Source organism: Oncorhynchus keta, unplaced genomic scaffold (genome assembly GCF_023373465.1).
Source record: "Oncorhynchus keta strain PuntledgeMale-10-30-2019 unplaced genomic scaffold, Oket_V2 Un_contig_12248_pilon_pilon, whole genome shotgun sequence".
In the NCBI taxonomy this organism is placed as follows: domain Eukaryota; kingdom Metazoa; phylum Chordata; class Actinopteri; order Salmoniformes; family Salmonidae; genus Oncorhynchus; species Oncorhynchus keta.
The window spans coordinates 193,017-212,285 of NW_026277808.1; the positions used below are offsets into that span (position 1 = coordinate 193,017).

The following is a 19,269-nucleotide window of genomic DNA, read 5'->3' on the forward strand; positions in this document are numbered from 1 at the left end:
GTACTATACTGTCTAATCTAATGTATAGGATCCACCATGTCAGCTCTCCTCTCCTCTCTGGTACTATACTGTCTAATCTAATGTATAGGATCCACCATGTCAGCTCTCCTCTCCTCTCTGGTACTATACTGTCTAATCTAATGTATAGGATCCACCATGTCAGCTCTCCTCTCCTCTCTGGTACTATACTGTCTAATCTAATGTATAGGATCCATCATGTCAGCTCTCCTCTCCTCTCTGGTACTATACTGTCTAATCTAATGTATAGGATCCATCATGTCAGCTCTCCTCTCCTCTCTGGTACTATACTGTCTAATCTAATGTATAGGATCCATCATGTCAGCTCTCCTCTCCTCTCTGGTACTATACTGTCTAATCTAATGTATAGGATCCACCATGTCAGCTCTCCTCTCCTCTCTGGTACTATACTGTCTAATCTAATGTATAGGATCCACCATGTCAGCTCTCCTCTCTGGTACTATACTGTCTAATCTAATGTATAGGATCCATCATGTCAGCTCTCCTCTCTGGTACTATACTGTCTAATCTAATGTATAGGATCCATCATGTCAGCTCCTCTCCTCTCTGGTACTATACTGTCTAATCTAATGTATAGGATCCACCATGTCAGCTCTCCTCTCCTCTCTGGTACTATACTGTCTAATCTAATGTATAGGATCCATCATGTCAGCTCTCCTCTCCTCTCTGGTACTATACTGTCTAATCTAATGTATAGGATCCATCATGTCAGCTCCCTCTCCTCTCTGGTACTATACTGTCTAATCTAATGTATAGGATCCACCATGTCAACTCTCCTCTCCTCTCTGGTACTATACTGTCTAATCTAATGTATAGGATCCACCATGTCAGCTCTCCTCTCCTCTCTGGTACTATACTGTCTAATCTAATGTATAGGGTCAGCTCTCCTCTCCTCTCTCCACTCCACCATGTCAGCTCTCCTCTCTGGTACTATACTGTCTAATCTAATGTATAGGATCCTCATGTCAGCTCTCCTCTCTGGTACTATACTGTCTAATCTAATGTATAGGATCCACCATGTCAGCTCTCCTCTCCTCTCTGGTACTATACTGTCTAATCTAATGTATAGGATCCATCATGTCAGCTCTCCTCTCTGGTACTATACTGTCTAATCTAATGTATAGGATCCACCATGTCAGCTCTCCTCTCCTCTCTGGTACTATACTGTCTAATCTAATGTATAGGATCCACCATGTCAGCTCTCCTCTCCTCTCTGGTACTATACTGTCTAATCTAATGTATAGGATCCACCATGTCAGCTCTCCTCTCCTCTCTGGTACTATACTGTCTAATCTAATGTATAGGATCCATCATGTCAGCTCTCCTCTCCTCTCTGGTACTATACTGTCTAATCTAATGTATAGGATCCACCATGTCAGCTCTCCTCTCTGGTACTATACTGTCTAATCTAATGTATAGGATCCACCATGTCAGCTCTCCTCTCCTCTCTGGTACTATACTGTCTAATCTAATGTATAGGATCCATCATGTCAGCTCTCCTCTCTGGTACTATACTGTCTAATCTAATGTATAGGATCCATCATGTCAGCTCTCCCTCCCTCTGGTACTATACTGTCTAATCTAATGTATAGGATCCATGTCAACTCTCTCTCTCTGGTCTATACTGTCTAATCTAATGTATAGGATCTCCTCTCCTCTCTGGTACTATACTGTCTAATCTAATGTATAGGATCCACCATGTCAGCTCTCCTCTCCTCTCTGGTACTATACTGTCTAATCTAATGTATAGGATCCACCATGTCAGCTCTCCTCTCCTCTCTGGTACTATACTGTCTAATCTAATGTATAGGATCCACCATGTCCCTCCCTCTCCTCTCTCTGGTACTATACTGTCTAATCTAATGTATAGGATCCACCATGTCAGCTCTCCTCTCCTCTCTGGTACTATACTGTCTAATCTAATGTATAGGATCCACCATGTCAGCTCTCCTCTCCCTCTCTGGTACTATACTGTCTAATCTAATGTATAGGATCCACCATGTCAGCTCTCCTCTCCTCTCTGGTACTATACTGTCTAATCTAATGTATAGGATCCACCATGTCAGCTCTCCTCTCCTCTCTGGTACTATACTGTCTAATCTAATGTATAGGATCCACCATGTCAGCTCTCCTCTCCTCTCTGGTACTATACTGTCTAATCTAATGTATAGGATCCACCATGTCAGCTCTCCTCTCCTCTCTGGTACTATACTGTCTAATCTAATGTATAGGATCCATCATGTCAGCTCTCCTCTCCTCTCTGGTACTATACTGTCTAATCTAATGTATAGGATCCATCATGTCAACTCTCCTCCTCTCTGGTACTATACTGTCTAATCTAATGTATAGGATCCATCATGTCAGCTCTCCTCTCTGGTACTATACTGTCTAATCTAATGTATAGGATCCATCATGTCAGCTCTCCTCTCTGGTACTATACTGTCTAATCTAATGTATAGGATCCATCATGTCAGCTCTCCTCTCCTCTCTGGTACTATACTGTCTAATCTAATGTATAGGATCCACCATGTCAACTCTCCTCCTCTCTGGTACTATACTGTCTAATCTAATGTATAGGATCCACCATGTCAGCTCTCCTCTCTCTCTGGTACTATACTGTCTAATCTAGGATCCACCATGTCAGCTCTCCTCTCCTCTCTGGTACTATACTGTCTAATCTAATGTATAGGATCCACCATGTCAGCTCTCCTCTCTGGTACTATACTGTCTAATCTAATGTATAGGATCCACCATGTCAGCTCTCTCCTCTCTGGTACTATACTGTCTAATCTAATGTATAGGATCCACCATGTCAGCTCTCCTCTCTGGTACTATACTGTCTAATCTAATGTATAGGATCCATCATGTCAGCTCTCCTCTCCTCTCTGGTACTATACTGTCTAATCTAATGTATAGGATCCACCATGTCAGCTCTCTCCTCTCTGGTACTATACTGTCTAATCTAATGTATAGGATCCACCATGTCAACTCTCCTCTCTGGTACTATACTGTCTAATCTAATGTATAGGATCCACCATGTCAGCTCTCCTCTCCTCTCTGGTACTATACTGTCTAATCTAATGTATAGGATCCACCATGTCAGCTCTCCTCTCCTCTCTGGTACTATACTGTCTAATCTAATGTATAGGATCCACCATGTCACCTCTCTGTCTCTCTGGTACTATACTGTCTAATCTAATGTATAGGATCCACCATGTCAGCTCTCCTCTCCTCTCTGGTACTATACTGTCTAATCTAATGTATAGGATCCACCATGTCAGCTCTCCTCTCTGGTACTATACTGTCTAATCTAATGTATAGGATCCACCATGTCAGCTCTCCTCTCCTCTCTGGTACTATACTGTCTAATCTAATGTATAGGATCCACCATGTCAGCTCTCCTCTCTGGTACTATACTGTCTAATCTAATGTATAGGATCCATCATGTACTCTCCTCTCCTCTCTGGTACTATACTGTCTAATCTAATGTATAGGATCCACCATGTCAGCTCTCCTCTCTGGTACTATACTGTCTAATCTAATGTATAGGATCCATCATGTCAGCTCTCCTCTCCTCTCTGGTACTATACTGTCTAATCTAATGTATAGGATCCACCATGTCCTCTCCTCTCTGGTACTATACTGTCTAATCTAATGTATAGGATCCATCATGTCAGCTCTCCTCTCCTCTCTGGTACTATACTGTCTAATCTAATGTATAGGATCCATCATGTCAGCTCTCCTCTCCTCTCTGGTACTATACTGTCTAATCTAATGTATAGGATCCACCATGTCAGCTCTCCTCTCCTCTCTGGTACTATACTGTCTAATCTAATGTATAGGATCCACCATGTCAGCTCTCCTCTCCTCTCTGGTACTATACTGTCTAATCTAATGTATAGGATCTCAGCTCTCCTCACCTCTCTGGTACTATACTGTCTAATCTAATGTATAGGATCCATCATGTCAGCTCTCCTCTCCTCTCTGGTACTATACTGTCTAATCTAATGTATAGGATCCACCATGTCAGCTCTCCTCTCCTCTCTGGTACTATACTGTCTAATCTAATGTATAGGATCCATCATGTCAGCTCTCCTCTCCTCTCTGGTACTATACTGTCTAATCTAATGTATAGGATCCACCATGTCAGCTCTCCTCTCCTCTCTGGTACTATACTGTCTAATCTAATGTATAGGATCCATCATGTCACTCTCCTCTCCTCTCTGGTACTATACTGTCTAATCTAATGTATAGGATCCACCATGTCAACTCTCCCTCTCTGGTACTATACTGTCTAATCTAATGTATAGGATCCATCATGTCAGCTCTCCTCTCCTCTCTGGTACTATACTGTCTAATCTAATGTATAGGATCCACCATGTACTCTCCTCTCCTCTCTGGTACTATACTGTCTAATCTAATGTATAGGATCCACCATGTCAGCTCTCCTCTCCTCTCTGGTACTATACTGTCTAATCTAATGTATAGGATCCACCATGTCAGCTCTCCTCTCTGGTACTATACTGTCTAATCTAATGTATAGGATCCACCATGTCAGCTCTCCTCTCTGGTACTATACTGTCTAATCTAATGTATAGGATCCATCATGTCAGCTCTCCTCTCCTCTCTGGTACTATACTGTCTAATCTAATGTATAGGATCCATCATGTCAGCTCTCCTCCTCTGGTACTATACTGTCTAATCTGTAGGATCCACCATGTCAGCTCTCCCTCTCTGGTACTATACTGTCTAATCTAATGTATAGGATCCACCATGTCAGCTCTCCTCTCCTCTCTGGTACTATACTGTCTAATCTAATGTATAGGATCCATCATGTCAGCTCTCCTCTCCTCTCTGGTACTATACTGTCTAATCTAATGTATAGGATCCATCATGTCAGCTCTCCTCTCCTCTCTGGTACTATACTGTCTAATCTAATGTATAGGATCCACCATGTCAGCTCTCCTCTCCTCTCTGGTACTATACTGTCTAATCTAATGTATAGGATCCACCATGTCAGCTCTCCTCTCCTCTCTGGTACTATACTGTCTAATCTAATGTATAGGATCCACCATGTCAGCTCTCCTCTCCTCTCTGGTACTATACTGTCTAATCTAATGTATAGGATCCACCATGTCAACTCTCCTCTCTGGTACTATACTGTCTAATCTAATGTATAGGATCCACCATGTCAGCTCTCCTCTCCTCTCTGGTACTATACTGTCTAATCTAACTCCCTCCCTCCCTCTCCCTCCTTCCCCTCTCCCTCCCTCCTTCCCTCTCCCTCCCTCTCCTCCTCCCCTCCCTCCCTCCCTCCCTCTCCCCTCCCTCCCTCCCTCCCTCCCTCTCCCCTCCCTCCCCTCCCTCCCTCCCTCTCCCCCTCCCCTCCCTCCCTCCCCCCCTCCCCCCTCTCCCCTCTCCTCCCTCTCCCTCCCTCTCCTCCTCTCCCTCCCTCCCTCTCCTCCCTCTCCCTCCCTCTCCTCTCCCTCCCTCCTCTTCCCCCCTCCCATCCCTCTCCCCCCCTCCCTCCTCCCCTCCCCCCTCTCTCCCCCCCTCCTCTCCTCCCCTCTCCCTCCCTCTCCTCCCTCTCCCTCCCTCCCCCCCTCCCTCCCTCCCTCTCCCTCCCTCTCCCTCTCCTCTCCCTCCCTCCCTCCCCTCCCCCTCCCCCTCCCTCCCTCCCCTCCCTCCCTCCTCTCCTCCCCCTCCCCTCTCTCTCCCTCCCCTCCCTCTCTCCCTCCCTTCCTCCACCCCCTCCCTTCCCTCTCCCCCTCCCCCCTCCCTCTCCCCTCTCCTCCCTCCCCTCTCCTCCCTCCTCTCCCTCCCTCCCTCTCCTCCCCTCTCCTCCCTCCCTCTCCTCCCTCCCTCCCTCTCCCTCCCCCCTCCTCCCTCCCTCCCCCTCCCCCCTCCCTCCCCCTCTCTCCCCTCCCTCTCTCCCTCCCTTCCTCCACCCCCCCTCCCTCTCCCTCCCTCTCCTCCCTCCCTCCCCCTCCCTCCCTCTCCTCCCCTCCCCCTCCCCCTCCTCCCTCCCTCTCCTCCCTCCCTCCCTCCCTCCCCTCCTCCCTCTCCTCCCTCCCTCCTCCTCCCTCCCTCCCTCCCTCTCCTCCCCCTCCCTCCCTCTCCCCCTCCCTCCCTCCCTCCCTCTCCCCTCCCTCCCCTCCCTCTCCTCCCTCCCCCCTCCCTCTCCTCCCTCCCCCTCCTCCCTCCCTCTCCCTCTCCCCCCTCCCTCTCCCTCCCCCCCCTCCCTCTCCCTCCCTCTCTCCCTCCCTCCCTCCCTCCTCCCTTCCTCCTCCCTCTCCCTCCCTCCCTCTCTCCCCTCCCTCTCTCTCCCTCCCTTCCTCCACCCCCTCCCTCTCCTCCCTCCTGTCAGATCCTGCCCAGTATATCCAACGCCCAGCCAGCGGTGAGGAACATGGCAGTCGTGTGTTTGGGGACGTGTGCTCTGCACAGCAAAGACCTGGTCAACACACATCTGGTGCTGCTGCTGCAGGTACCACAATAATCACCCTCTGTCCCTGTAGATGAGGTCAGTACCACCCTCTGTCCCTGTAGATGAGGTCAGTACCACCCTCTGTCCCTGTAGATGAGGTCAGTACCACCCTCTGTCCCTGTAGATGAGGTCAGTACCACCCTCTGTCCCTGTAGATGAGGTCAGTACCACCCTCTGTCCCTGTAGATGAGGTCAGTACCACCCTCTGTCTCTGTAGATGAGGTCAGTACCACCCTCTGTCCCTGTAGATGAGGTCAGTACCACCCTCTGTCCCTGTAGATGAGGTCAGTACCACCCTCTGTCCCTGTAGATGAGGTCAGTACCACCCTCTGTCCCTGTAGATGAGGTCAGTACCACCCTCTGTCCCTGTAGATGAGGTCAGTACCACCCTCTGTCCCTGTAGATGAGGTCAGTATCACCCTCTGTCCCTGTAGATGAGGTCAGTATCACCCTCTGTCCCTGTAGATGAGGTCAGTACCACCCTCTGTCCCTGTAGATGAGGTCAGTACCACCCTCTGTCCCTGTAGATGAGGTCAGTATCATCCTCTGTCTCTGTAGATGAGGTCAGTATCACCCTCTGTCTCTGTAGATGAGGTCAGTACCACCCTCTGTCTCTGTAGATGAGGTCAGTATCACCCTCTGTCTCTGTAGATGAGGTCAGTACCACCCTCTGTCTCTGTAGATGAGGTCAGTACCACCCTCTGTCCCTGTAGATGAGGTCAGTATCACCCTCTGTCCCTGTAGATGAGGTCAGTATCACCCTCTGTCCCTGTAGATGAGGTCAGTATCACCCTCTGTCCCTGTAGATGAGGTCAGTACCACCCTCTGTCCCTGTAGATGAGGTCAGTACCACCCTCTGTCCCTGTAGATGAGGTCAGTACCACCCTCTGTCTCTGTAGATGAGGTCAGTACCACCCTCTGTCCCTGTAGATGAGGTCAGTATCACCCTCTGTCCCTGTAGATGAGGTCAGTACCACCCTCTGTCCCTGTAGATGAGGTCAGTACCACCCTCTGTCTCTGTAGATGAGGTCAGTACCACCCTCTGTCTCTGTAGATGAGGTCAGTACCACCCTCTGTCCCTGTAGATGAGGTCAGTACCACCCTCTGTCCCTGTAGATGAGGTCAGTACCACCCTCTGTCCCTGTAGATGAGGTCAGTACCACCCTCTGTCCCTGTAGATGAGGTCAGTACCACCCTCTGTCCCTGTAGATGAGGTCAGTACCACCCTCTGTCCCTGTAGATGAGGTCAGTACCACCCTCTGTCCCTGTAGATGAGGTCAGTATCACCCTCTGTCTCTGTAGATGAGGTCAGTACCACCCTCTGTCCCTGTAGATGAGGTCAGTACCACCCTCTGTCCCTGTAGATGAGGTCAGTACCACCCTCTGTCCCTGTAGATGAGGTCAGTACCACCCTCTGTCCCTGTAGATGAGGTCAGTACCACCCTCTGTCCCTGTAGATGAGGTCAGTACCACCCTCTGTCCCTGTAGATGAGGTCGCCCTCTGTCTCTCTGTAGATAGCCCAGCTAGATGAGGTCGCCCTCTGTCTCTCTGTAGATAGCCCAGCTAGATGAGGTCGCCCTCTGTCTCTGTAGATAGCCCAGCTCGATGAGGTCGCCCTCTGTCTCTGTAGATAGCCCAGCTCGATGAGGTCACCCTCTGTCCCTGTAGATAGCCCAGCTAGATGAGGTCACCCTCTGTCCCTGTAGATAGCCCAGCTAGATGAGGTCGCCCTCTGTCCCTGTAGATAGCCCAGCTAGATGAGGTCACCCTCTGTCCCTGTAGATAGCCCAGCTAGATGAGGTCACCCTCTGTCCCTGTAGATAGCCCAGCTAGATGAGGTCGCCCTCTGTCTCTGTAGATAGCCCAGCTAGATGAGGTCGCTCTCTGTCTCTGTAGATAGCCCAGCTAGATGAGGTCACCCTCTGTCTCTGTAGATAGCCCAGCTAGATGAGGTCACCCTCTGTCCCTGTAGATAGCCCAGCTAGATGAGTTCACCCTCTGTCTCTGTAGATGGCCCAGCTAGATGAGGTCACCCTCTGTCTCTGTAGATAGCCCAGCTAGATGAGGTCACCCTCTGACTCTGTAAATAGCCCAGCTAGATGAGTTCACCCTCTGTCTCTGTAGATAGCCCAGCTAGATGAGGTCACCCTCTGTCCCTGTAGATAGCCCAGCTAGATGAGGTCACCCTCTGTCCTCTGTAGATGGCCCAGCTAGATGAGGTCACCCTCTGTCTCTGTAGATAGCCCAGCTAGATGAGGTCACCCCTCTGTCTCTGTAGATCGCCCAGCTAGATGAGGTATAAACCTGTAAATAGCCCTCTGTCTCTCTGTAGATAGCCCAGCTAGATGAGGTCGCCCTCTGTCTCTGTAGATAGCCCAGCTAGATGAGGTCACCCTCTGTCCCTGTAGATAGCCCAGCTAGATGAGGTCACCCTCTGTCTCTGTAGATAGCCCAGCTAGATGAGTTCACCCTCTGTCTCTGTAGATGGCCCAGCTAGATGAGGTCCCTCTGTCTCTGTAGATAGCCCAGCTAGATGAGGTCGCCCTCTGTCTCTGTAGATGGCCCAGCTAGATGAGGTCTGCCCTCTGTCTCTGTAGATGGCCCAGCTAGATGAGGTCGCCCTCTGTCTCTGTAGATGGCCCAGCTAGATGAGGTCACCCTCTGTCTCTGTAGATAGCCCAGCTAGATGAGGTCACCCTCTGTCTCTGTAGATGGCCCAGCTAGATGAGGTCGCCCTCTGTCTCTGTAGATGGCCCAGCTAGATGAGGTCACCCTCTGTCTCTGTAGATAGCCCAGCTAGATGAGGTCACCCTCTGTCTCTGTAGATAGCCCAGCTAGATGAGGTCACCCTCTGTCTCTGTAGATCGCCCAGCTAGATGAGGTCACCCTCTCTGTCTCTCTGTAGATCGCCCAGCTAGATAAGGTATAAACCCCTCTGTCCTCTGTAGATAGCCCAGCTAGATGAGGTATAGACCCCTCTGTCTCTCTGTAGATCGCCCAGCTAGATGAGGTATATTATAGACCCTCTCTGTCTCTCTGTAGATGAGCCCAGCTAGATGAGGTATATTATAGACCCCTCTGTCTCTCTGTAGATAGCCCAGCTAGATGAGGTATAGACCCTCTCTCCTCTCTAGATCGCCCAGCTAGATGAGGTATTATAGACCCTCTCTGTCTCTCTGTAGATCGCCCAGCTAGATGAGGTATAGACCCTCTGTCTCTCTGTAGATCGCCCAGCTAGATGAGGTATAGACCCTCTCTGTCTCTCTGTAGATCGCCCAGCTAGATGAGGTATAGACCCTCTCTGTCTCTCTGTAGATCGCCCAGCTAGATGAGGTATAGACCCTCTCTGTCTCTCTGTAGATCGCCCAGCTAGATGAGGTATAGACCCTCTCTGTCTCTCTGTAGATCGCCCAGCTAGATGAGGTATAGACCCTCTCTGTCTCTCTGTAGATAGCCCAGCTAGATGAGGTATTGACCCCTCTGTCTCTCTGTAGATCGCCCAGCTAGATGAGGTATAGACCCTCTCTGTCTCTCTGTAGATCGCCCAGCTAGATGAGGTATAGACCCCTCTGTCTCTCTGTAGATCGCCCAGCTAGATGAGGTATATTATAGACCCTCTCTGTCTCTCTGTAGATAGCCCAGCTAGATGAGGTATAGACCCTCTCTGTCTCTCTGTAGATCGCCCAGCTAGATGAGGTATATTATAGACCCTCTCTGTCTCTCTGTAGATAGCCCAGCTAGATGAGGTATAGACCCTCTCTGTCTCTCTGTAGATCGCCCAGCTAGATGAGGTATAGACCTCTCTGTCTCTCTGTAGATCGCCCAGCTAGATGAGGTATATTATAGACCCTCTCTGTCTCTCTGTAGATCGCCCAGCTAGATGAGAGGTATAGACCCTCTCTGTCTCTCTGTAGATAGCCCAGCTAGATGAGGTATTGACCCTCTCTGTCTCTCTGTAGATAGCCCAGCTAGATGAGGTATAGACCCTCTGTCTCTCTGTACATAGCCCAGCTAGATGAGGTATTGACCCTCTCTGTCTCTCTGTAGATAGCCCAGCTAGATGAGGTATAGACCCTCTCTGTCTCTCTGTAGATCGCCCAGCTAGATGAGGTATAGACCCTCTCTGTCTCTCTGTAGATCGCCCAGCTAGATGAGGTATAGACCCTCTGTCTCTCTGTAGATCGCCCAGCTAGATGAGGTATTGACCCTCTCTGTCTCTCTGTAGATAGCCCAGCTAGATGAGGTATAGACCCTCTCTGTCTCTCTGTAGATCGCCCAGCTAGATGAGGTATTGACCCTCTCTGTCTCTCTGTAGATCGCCCAGCTAGATGAGTATATTATAGACCCTCTCTGTCCTCTGTAGATCGCCCAGCTAGATGAGGTATAGACCCTCTCTGTCTCTCTGTAGATAGCCCAGCTAGATGAGGTATTGACCCTCTCTGTCTCTCTGTAGATAGCCCAGCTAGATGAGGTATTGACCCTCTCTGTCTCTCTGTAGATCGCCCAGCTAGATGAGGTATAGACCCTCTGTCTCTCTGTAGATCGCCCAGCTAGATGAGGTATATTATAGACCCTCTCTGTCTCTCTGTAGATCGCCCAGCTAGATGAGGTATTGACCCTCTCTGTCTCTCTGTAGATCGCCCAGCTAGATGAGGTATAGACCCTCTCTGTCTCTCTGTAGATAGCCCAGCTAGATGAGGTATTGACCCTCTCTGTCTCTCTGTAGATAGCCCAGCTAGATGAGGTATATTATAGACCCTCTCTGTCTCTCTGTAGATCGCCCAGCTAGATGAGGTATAGACCCTCTCTGTCTCTCTGTAGATCGCCCAGCTAGATGAGGTATTGACCCTCTCTGTCTCTCTGTAGATAGCCCAGCTAGATGAGGTATAGACCCTCTGTCTCTCTGTAGATCGCCCAGCTAGATGAGGTATTGACCCTCTCTGTCTCTCTGTAGATAGCCCAGCTAGATGAGGTATAGACCCTCTCTGTCTCTCTGTAGATCGCCCAGCTAGATGAGGTATAGACCCTCTGTCTCTCTGTAGATCGCCCAGCTAGATGAGGTATAGACCCTCTGTCTCTCTGTAGATCGCCCAGCTAGATGAGGTATATTATAGACCCTCTCTGTCTCTCTGTAGATCGCCCAGCTAGATGAGGTATATTATAGACCCTCTCTGTCTCTCTGTAGATCGCCCAGCTAGATGAGGTATAGACCCTCTGTCTCTCTGTAGATCGCCCAGCTAGATGAGGTATATTATAGACCCTCTCTGTCTCTCTGTAGATCGCCCAGCTAGATGAGGTATAGACCCTCTCTGTCTCTCTGTAGATAGCCCAGCTAGATGAGGTATATAGACCCTCTCTGTCTCTCTGTAGATAGCCCAGCTAGATGAGGTATATTATAGACCCTCTCTGTCTCTCTGTAGATCGCCCAGCTAGATGAGGTATATTATAGACCCTCTCTGTCTCTCTGTAGATCGCCCAGCTAGATGAGGTATAGACCCTCTCTGTCTCTCTGTAGATAGCCCAGCTAGATGAGGTATAGACCCTCTGTCTCTCTGTAGATAGCCCAGCTAGATGAGGTATAGACCCTCTCTGTCTCTCTGTAGATCGCCCAGCTCGATGAGGTATAGACCCTCTCTGTCTCTCTGTAGATCGCCCAGCTAGATGAGGTATTGACCCTCTCTGTCTCTCTGTAGATCGCCCAGCTAGATGAGGTATAGACCCTCTCTGTCTCTCTGTAGATAGCCCAGCTAGATGAGGTATTGACCCTCTCTGTCTCTCTGTAGATCGCCCAGCTAGATGAGGTATAAACCCTCTCTGTCTCTCTGTAGATCGCCCAGCTAGATGAGGTATAGACCCTCTCTGTCTCTCTGTAGATCGCCCAGCTAGATGAGGTGACCCTCTCTGTCTCTCTGTAGATCGCCCAGCTAGATGAGGTATTGACCCTCTCTGTCTCTCTGTAGATAGCCCAGCTAGATGAGGTATAGACCCTCTCTGTCTCTCTGTAGATCGCCCAGCTAGATGAGGTATAGACCCTCTCTGTCTCTCTGTAGATCGCCCAGCTAGATGAGGTATAGACCCTCTCTGTCTCTCTGTAGATCGCCCAGCTAGATGAGGTATAGACCCTCTCTGTCTCTCTGTAGATCGCCCAGCTAGATGAGGTATAGACCCTCTCTGTCTCTCTGTAGATCGCCCAGCTAGATGAGGTATTGACCCCTCTCTGTCTCTCTGTAGATAGCCCAGCTAGATGAGGTATTGACCTCTCTGTCTCTCTGTAGATAGCCCAGCTAGATGAGGTATAGACCCTCTCTGTCTCTCTGTAGATAGCCCAGCTAGATGAGGTATTGACCCTCTCTGTCTCTCTGTACATAGCCCAGCTAGATGAGGTATAGACCCTCTCTGTCTTTCTGTAGATCGCCCAGCTAGATGAGGTATAGACCCTCTCTGTCTCTCTGTAGATAGCCCAGCTAGATGAGGTATAGACCCTCTCTGTCTCTCTGTAGATCGCCCAGCTAGATGAGGTATAGACCCTCTCTGTCTCTCTGTAGATCGCCCAGCTAGATGAGGTATAAACCCTCTCTGTCTTTCTGTAGATCGCCCAGCTAGATGAGGTATAGACCCTCTCTGTCTCTCTGTAGATCGCCCAGCTAGATGAGGTATAGACCCTCTCTGTCTCTCTGTAGATCGCCCAGCTAGATGAGGTATAAACCCTCTCTGTCTTTCTGTACATAGCCCAGCTAGATGAGGTATAGACCCTCTCTGTCTCTCTGTAGATCGCCCAGCTAGATGAGGTATAAACCCTCTCTGTCTCTCTGTAGATCGCCCAGCTAGATGAGGTATAGACCCTCTCTGTCTCTCTGTAGATAGCCCAGCTAGATGAGGTATATTATAGACCCTCTCTGTCTCTCTGTAGATCGCCCAGCTAGATGAGGTATTGACCCTCTCTGTCTCTCTGTAGATCGCCCAGCTAGATGAGGTATATTATAGACCCTCTCTGTCTCTCTGTAGATCGCCCAGCTAGATGAGGTATAGACCCTCTCTGTCTCTCTGTAGATCGCCCAGCTAGATGAGGTATAGACCCTCTCTGTCTCTCTGTAGATCGCCCAGCTAGATGAGGTATAGACCCTCTCTGTCTCTCTGTAGATAGCCCAGCTAGATGAGGTATAGACCCTCTCTGTCTCTCTGTAGATCGCCCAGCTAGATGAGGTATTGACCCTTTCTGTCTCTCTGTAGATCGCCCAGCTAGATGAGGTATAGACCCTCTCTGTCTCTCTGTAGATCGCCCAGCTAGATGAGGTATAGACCCTCTCTGTCTCTCTGTAGATAGCCCAGCTAGATGAGGTATAGACCCTCTCTGTCTCTCTGTAGATCGCCCAGCTAGATGAGGTATAGACCCTCTGTCTCTGTAGATCGCCCAGCTAGATGAGGTATAGACCCTCTGTCTCTCTGTAGATCGCCCAGCTAGATGAGGTATAGACCCTCTGTCTCTCTGTAGATCGCCCAGCTCGATGAGGTATAGACCCCTCTGTCTCTCTGTAGATTGCCCAGCTAGATGAGGTATAGACCCTCTCTGTCTCTCTGTAGATCGCCCAGCTAGATGAGGTATTGACCCTCTCTGTCTCTCTGTAGATCGCCCAGCTAGATGAGGTATAGACCCTCTCTGTCTCTCTGTAGATGCCCAGCTAGATGAGGTATTGACCCTCTCTGTCTCTCTGTAGATCGCCCAGCTAGATGAGGTATAGACCCTCTGTCTCTCTGTAGATCGCCCAGCTAGATGAGGTATAGACCCTCTGTCTCTCTGTAGATCGCCCAGCTAGATGAGGTATAGACCCTCTCTGTCTCTCTGTAGATAGCCCAGCTAGATGAGGTATAGACCCTCTCTGTCTCTCTGTAGATAGCCCAGCTAGATGAGGTATTGACCCTCTCTGTCTCTGTAGATCGCCCAGCTAGATGAGGTATAGACCCTCTGTCTCTGTAGATCGCCCAGCTAGATGAGGTATAGACCCTCTCTGTCTCTGTAGATAGCCCAGCTAGATGAGGTATAGACCCTCTCTGTCTCTCTGTAGATAGCCCAGCTAGATGAGGTATTGACCCTCTCTGTCTCTCTGTAGATCGCCCAGCTAGATGAGGTATAGACCCTCTGATAGATCGCCCAGCTAGATGAGGTATTGACCCTCTCTGTCTCTCTGTAGATAGCCCAGCTAGATGAGGTATAGACCCTCTCTGTCTCTCTGTAGATAGCCCAGCTAGATGAGGTATTGACCCTCTCTGTCTCTCTGTAGATCGCCCAGCTAGATGAGGTATATTATAGACCCTCTCTGTCTCTCTGTAGATCGCCCAGCTAGATGAGGTATAGACCCTCTCTGTCTCTCTGTAGATCGCCCAGCTAGATGAGGTATATTATAGACCCTCTCTGTCTCTCTGTAGATCGCCCAGCTGATGAGGTATAGACCCTCTCTGTCTCTCTGTAGATAGCCCAGCTAGATGAGTTATAGACCCTCTGTCTCTCTGTAGATCGCCCAGCTAGATGAGGTATAGACCCTCTCTGTCTCTCTGTAGATCGCCCAGCTCGATGAGGTATAGACCCTCTCTGTCTCTCTGTAGATCGCCCAGCTAGATGAGGTATTGACCCTCTCTGTCTCTCTGTAGATCGCCCAGCTAGATGAGGTATAGACCCTCTCTGTCTCTCTGTAGATCGCCCAGCTAGATGAGGTATTGACCCTCTCTGTCTCTCTGTAGATCGCCCAGCTAGATGAGGTATAAACCCTCTCTGTCTCTCTGTAGATCGCCCAGCTAGATGAGGTATAGACCCTCTCTGTCTCTCTGTAGATCGCCCAGCTAGATGAGGTATATTATAGACCCTCTCTGTCTCTCTGTAGATCGCCCAGCTCGATGAGGTATTGACCCTCTCTGTCTCTCTGTAGATAGCCCAGCTAGATGAGGTATAGACCCTCTCTGTCTCTCTGTAGATCGCCCAGCTAGATGAGGTATAGACCCTCTCTGTCTCTCTGTAGATCGCCCAGCTAGATGAGGTATAGACCCTCTCTGTCTCTCTGTAGATCGCCCAGCTAGATGAGGTATAGACCCTCTCTGTCTCTCTGTAGATCGCCCAGCTAGATGAGGTATAGACCCTCTCTGTCTCTCTGTAGATCGCCCAGCTAGATGAGGTATATTATAGACCCTCTCTGTCTCTCTGTAGATCGCCCAGCTAGATGAGGTATAGACCCTCTCTGTCTCTCTGTAGATAGCCCAGCTAGATGAGGTATTGACCCTCTCTGTCTCTCTGTAGATCGCCCAGCTAGATGAGGTATTGACCCTCTCTGTCTCTCTGTAGATAGCCCAGCTAGATGAGGTATTGACCCTCTCTGTCTCTCTGTACATAGCCCAGCTAGATGAGGTATAGACCCTCTCTGTCTTTCTGTAGATCGCCCAGCTAGATGAGGTATAGACCCTCTCTGTCTCTCTGTAGATCGCCCAGCTAGATGAGGTATAGACCCTCTCTGTCTCTCTGTAGATCGCCCAGCTAGATGAGGTATAGACCCTCTCTGTCTCTCTGTAGATCGCCCAGCTAGATGAGGTATAGACCCTCTCTGTCTCTCTGTAGATCGCCCAGCTAGATGAGGTATAAACCCCTCTCTGTCTTTCTGTAGATCGCCCAGCTAGATGAGGTATAAACCCCTCTGTCTCTCTGTAGATCTGCCCAGCTAGATGAGGTATAAACCCTCTCTGTCTCTCTGTAGATCGCCCAGCTAGATGAGGTATTGACCCTCTCTGTCTCTCTGTAGATCGCCCAGCTAGATGAGGTATATTATAGACCCTCTCTGTCTCTCTGTAGATCGCCCAGCTAGATGAGGTATAGACCCTCTCTGTCTCTCTGTAGATCGCCCAGCTAGATGAGGTATAGACCCTCTCTGTCTCTCTGTAGATCGCCCAGCTAGATGAGGTATAGACCCTCTCTGTCTCTCTGTAGACGCCCAGCTAGATGAGGTATAGACCCTCTCTGTCTCTGTAGATCGCCCAGCTAGATGAGGTATAGACCCCTCTGTCTCTCTGTAGATCGCCCAGCTAGATGAGGTATAGACCCCTCTTGTCTCTCTGTAGATAGCCCAGCTAGATGAGGTATTGACCCTCTCTGTCTCTCTGTAGATCGCCCAGCTAGATGAGGTATTGACCCTCTCTGTCTCTCTGTAGATAGCCCAGCTAGATGAGGTATTGACCCTCTCTGTCTCTCTGTAGATCGCCCAGCTAGATGAGGTATAGACCCCTCTGTCTCTCTGTAGATCGCCCAGCTAGATGAGGTATAGACCCTCTCTGTCTCTCTGTAGATCGCCCAGCTAGATGAGGTATAGACCCTCTCTGTCTCTGTAGATCGCCCAGCTAGATGAAGACCTCTCTCTGTCTCTCTGTAGACGCCCAGCTAGATGAGGTATTGACCCTCTCTGTCTCTCTGTAGATCGCCCAGCTAGATGAGGTATAGACCTCTCTGTCTCTCTGTAGATCGCCCAGCTAGATGAGGTATAGACCTCTCTGTCTCTCTGTAGATCGCCCAGCTAGATGAGGTATTGACCCTCTGTCTCTCTGTAGATAGCCCAGCTAGATGAGGTATTGACCCTCTCTGTCTCTCTGTAGATCGCCCAGCTAGATGAGGTATAGACCCTCTCTGTCTCTCTGTAGATCGCCCAGCTAGATGAGGTATAGACCCTCTCTGTCTCTCTGTAGATAGCCCAGCTAGATGAGGTATAGACCCTCTGTCTCTGTAGATCGCCCAGCTAGATGAGGTATAAACCCTCTGTCTCTCTGTAGATCGCCCAGCTCGATGAGGTATAGACCCTCTCTGTCTCTCTGTAGATAGCCCAGCTAGATGAGGTATAGACCCTCTGTCTCTCTGTAGATAGCCCAGCTAGATGAGGTATTGACCCTCTCTGTCTCTGTAGATCGCCCAGCTAGATGAGGTATAGACCCTCTCTGTCTCTCTGTAGATCGCCCAGCTAGATGAGGTATAGACCCTCTCTGTCTCTCTGTAGATAGCCCAGCTAGATGAGGTATAGACCCTCTCTGTCTCTCTGTAGATCGCCCAGCTAGATGATGTATAGACCCTCTCTGTCTCTCTGTAGATCGCCCAGCTGATGAGGTATAGACCCTCTCTGTCTCTCTGTAGATCGCCCAGCTAGATGAGGTATATTATAGACCTCTCTGTCTCTCTGTAGATAGCCCAGCTAGATGAGGTATAGACCCTCTCTGTCTCTCTGTAGATCGCCCAGCTCGATGAGGTATATTATAGACCCTCTCTGTCTCTCTGTAGATCGCCCAGCTAGATGAGGTATATTATAGACCCTCTCTGTCTCTCTGTAGATCGCCCAGCTCGATGAGGTATATTATAGACCCTCTCTGTCTCTCTGTAGATAGCCCAGCTAGATGAGGTATAGACCCTCTCTGTCTCTCTGTAGATCGCCCAGCTAGATGAGGTATTGACCCTCTCTGTCTCTCTGTAGATCGCCCAGCTAGATGAGGTATAGACCCTCTCTGTCTCTCTGTAGATCGCCCAGCTAGATGAGGTATAGACCCTCTCTGTCTCTCTGTAGATCGCCCAGCTAGATGAGGTATAGACCCTCTGTCTCTCTGTAGATCGCCCAGCTAGATGAGTATAGACCCTCTCTGTCTCTCTGTAGATCGCCCAGCTAGATGAGGTATAGACCCTCTCTGTCTCTCTGTAGATAGCCCAGCTAGATGAGGTATAGACCCTCTCTGTCTCTCTGTAGATCGCCCAGCTCGATGAGGTATATAGACCCTCTCTGTCTCTCTGTAGATCGCCCAGCTCAGATGTGTATATTATGACCCTCTCTGTCTCTCTGTAGATCGCCCAGCTAGATGAGGTATAGACCCTCTCTGTCTCTCTGTAGATCGCCCAGCTAGATGAGGTATATTATAGACCCTCTCTGTCTTCTGTAGATCGCCCAGCTAGATGAGGTGTTTATAGACCCTCTCTGTCTCTCTGTAGATCGCCCAGCTCAGATGAGTGTATAGACCCTCTCTGTCTCTCTGTAGATCGCCCAGCTAGATGAGGTATTGACCCTCTCTGTCTCTCTGTAGATCGCCCAGCTAGATGAGTGTATAGACCCTCTGTCTCTCTTAGATCGCCCAGCTAGATGAGGTATGACCCTCTCTGTCTCTGTAGATCGCCCAGCTAGATGAGGTATTGACCCCTCTGTCTCTCTGTAGATAGCCCAGCTAGATGAGGTATAGACCCTCTGTCTCTCTGTAGATCAGGGCCCAGCTAGATGTGTTTACTAGGTGTCTCTCTGTAGACGCCCAGCTAGATGAGGTATAGACCCTCTCTGTGTTCTGTAGGGCCCAGCTAGATGAGTTTACTGACCCTCTCTGTCTTCTGTAGATCGCCCAGCTAGATGAGTGTGACCCTTTCTGACTGTCTGTAGATCGCCCAGCTAGATGTGTTTATAGACCCTCTGTGTGTTCTGGATCCCACCAGCTAGTGTTTATTGACCCTCTGTGTCTCTCAGGGCGCCCAGCTAGATGTGTATAGACCCTCTCTTGTTCTCTGGGATCGCCCAGCTAGATGTGTGTAGACCCTCTCTGTGTGTTGTAGATCGCCCAGCTCGTGTGGCTGATCCGTGTGTCAGCGCTCTGAGTGTGTTGTGACCTGCTGCTGCCCATTCGGCTTCACACTGTGTTTCTGACTGTGTGTTGGCGGCCCCCAGTGAGTGTGTCGCCCAGCCAACCAGGGACC

At 49.8% G+C, this 19,269-nt stretch overlaps 1 protein-coding gene and 2 long non-coding RNA genes across 12 annotated transcripts in view; all 3 read left to right on the plus strand.

The window, feature by feature from the left end:
• LOC118383563 (condensin complex subunit 3-like) overlaps positions 1 to 15,122 on the plus strand; it is a 65,041-nt gene extending 49,919 nt beyond the window's left edge. Inside the window, exons 14-15 of the mRNA XM_052500894.1 lie at positions 6,407 to 6,526; positions 15,084 to 15,122. Of these exons, the coding sequence (XP_052356854.1) occupies positions 6,407 to 6,526; positions 15,084 to 15,107 (144 nt within the window). The 3' untranslated portion in view covers positions 15,108 to 15,122. The remainder of the gene's footprint in view (positions 1 to 6,406; positions 6,527 to 15,083) is intronic.
• LOC127917836 (uncharacterized) lies at positions 9,702 to 13,912 on the plus strand. Of its 10 annotated transcripts, none has more exons than XR_008097854.1 (3): positions 9,702 to 9,905; positions 12,061 to 12,103; positions 13,866 to 13,912. It is a non-coding gene; the product is annotated as an uncharacterized LOC127917836 (long non-coding RNA). The 10 variants fall into 10 exon arrangements; XR_008097849.1 differs by having other exon boundaries at positions 9,702 to 9,860; XR_008097853.1 differs by lacking the exon at positions 13,866 to 13,912 and adding an exon at positions 13,686 to 13,732.
• A 609-nt stretch (positions 15,123 to 15,731) lies between the features above and the next one.
• LOC127917835 (uncharacterized) lies at positions 15,732 to 17,557 on the plus strand. Its single transcript, XR_008097844.1, has 3 exons — positions 15,732 to 15,876; positions 17,127 to 17,261; positions 17,522 to 17,557. It is a non-coding gene; the product is annotated as an uncharacterized LOC127917835 (long non-coding RNA).
• The last annotated feature ends 1,712 nt before the right edge of the window (positions 17,558 to 19,269 follow it).